Source organism: Phragmites australis, chromosome 4 (assembly GCF_958298935.1).
Source record: "Phragmites australis chromosome 4, lpPhrAust1.1, whole genome shotgun sequence".
In the NCBI taxonomy this organism is placed as follows: Eukaryota; Viridiplantae; Streptophyta; class Magnoliopsida; order Poales; family Poaceae; genus Phragmites; species Phragmites australis.
This window is the reverse complement of record NC_084924.1, coordinates 42,223,706-42,225,406: the sequence shown is the minus strand read 5'-3', so window position 1 is coordinate 42,225,406 and position 1,701 is coordinate 42,223,706. Positions and strand designations below refer to the sequence as shown.

Sequence of the window (1,701 nt, the reverse complement as noted above, 5' to 3'; positions counted from 1 at the left end):
CGGGTCCAGACGGGTCCGGACAGGCATGCAGCTTGATTTGTCAAGTTGGCTAACCAACAATTAGCCTAACCGGCGTCATATTAAACTTTTTAATCAACTGGAATAGCATACAGGTTCAGCGCAAGTATATTAGGAAGATATAGATAACCTTTCTGTGAAGAATCATCTATATAGATAACTTTTTTAGACTAATACATAACTTAACTCTGGAATTACGTACAAGAGCATTAAGAGCAGTGCTTACAATCAACTAGAGCGTGTATTCACACTCTTAAAACAACAACAACAGCCACTAGAAATGATGTGCCTTTTCATGCTGAAGAAAGGGTGTGGTAGTTTTATCCCGTCATTTTGATTCTACTTCTTAAATTCTCTGCTTAGTCTACAGCCTTGTAATCTCAAGTGTAATTTTATATTATTTTCAAAATACGAGTTCTACATTCATTTGCTTTTTTATGTTCTCTCTCGCAAAGATAAATATATCAGCATTTCGTTACTGATCTTGATCGGCGGTTCGTGAGATAATAAGTATCGATATTCATCCAGTTTCGCCTGACAAAAGACGATTTCAACCAGTTCTGCCAGACAAAAGACAGTTGAAACTACAGTTTCTTATAACTGAAGCATAGGGACTACACATTCAGATTCAACATTTACAGTGAATACATTATTTAGTCCAGATTTTCCATTTGGCGTCTCAAGTCCAGACGGCGGATAGAGTTCCAGGACATATAAATGATCTCAAGAGAAGCGACTGGAAAATCACACAGAAGTGACTAGGTATGAAGATAATCCACAGGATTCCTAAAAAAACACAGATTTGACAGGACTGCAGAAACAGGGTGGCCCATGAACAATGCATCCTTTTTTTTCTAGGAATTACCAGCTAGCCAGCTACTACACTAGTTGTGCTTCCCTTGGGTGTAGATGTAGTCGGTGTGAGCAACCAAGGTCCTCCTCGTCAACCACTCAACCCCTTCTTCTCCTCCCTCGCAATCTCTCGTCGCATCCGGCTCTTCTTGATCCATTTCCATCCAGGGTCCTGAGCCACTATTCTCATGGACAGAAGTGTATACAGCGCGCTGCAAGTACCAGAACATAACATTGTAAGATGAACAGCAATGGTGGCCAAGTCCTTACGCACTACGCAGCTCAAATTAAGAAGGAAACATGAACCACACGGGATTCAGTTCAAGTGGGCGACAGCAGAGGTTGCATGCGCAGTAACTCTACCTGTAGCATGCGGTCATTCGATCCTGGTTGGGGCCTTGCTGCTTGGGCGCCCCTCGTGCAGACGAGGAAGAGCAGAGCTGCCACCAAGAAGAGAGTAGCCTGCAGCTGCTTGGAGCTGGAGGCCATCTCTCAGGTCTCTCTCTCTCGCTGAGGATTTTCAGGGCTGGTGTGTTATTAGATGAGCATAAGCTTGCAGCCATGAGGTAACTATTTATGGACGGCAGACACACATGGGCTGCAAGACAGGACAAATACCACTATCGAGTAACAACGATCGAATGGAGACTGCCGTAGCCGTAAGGCACTCTCTGCGTTCGCATGTATCATCAGATGATGACTTGTAGCAACCATTAGGCTTGTCGGATTATGCCATAATTTTTCTGTCGACCTCAATAACAAGCGGTGCCTGTGAAAGATGTTCATATGCACTACGAATGCGTGTGTTTGGACATGGCATGCATGCAGTTT

General features: G+C 43.7%; 1 protein-coding gene across 1 annotated transcript; it reads right to left on the bottom strand.

Annotated features, from left to right (window-relative positions):
- Nucleotides 1-591: 591 nt before the first annotated feature.
- On the bottom strand, nucleotides 592-1,430 carry LOC133914423 (phytosulfokines-like). The gene is made up of 2 exons (XM_062357527.1): nucleotides 1,234-1,430; nucleotides 592-1,082 (listed from the first exon to the last, which is right to left on the bottom strand). Exons 1-2 carry the CDS (start codon nucleotides 1,357-1,359, stop codon nucleotides 903-905), a joined length of 306 nt encoding a protein of 101 aa, XP_062213511.1. The 5' UTR covers nucleotides 1,360-1,430; the 3' UTR covers nucleotides 592-902.
- Nucleotides 1,431-1,701: the final 271 nt, after the last annotated feature.

Coding starts and splice junctions, on each gene's coding strand:
- LOC133914423 (XM_062357527.1), bottom strand. CDS start 1,359: ATGGCCTCCAGCTCCAAGCAGCTGCAGGCTACTCTCTTCTTGGTGGCA. Junction 1,083..1,233: donor CGAATGACCGCATGCTACAG/GTAGAGTTACTG, acceptor TGGTACTTGCAG/CGCGCTGTATACACTTCTGT.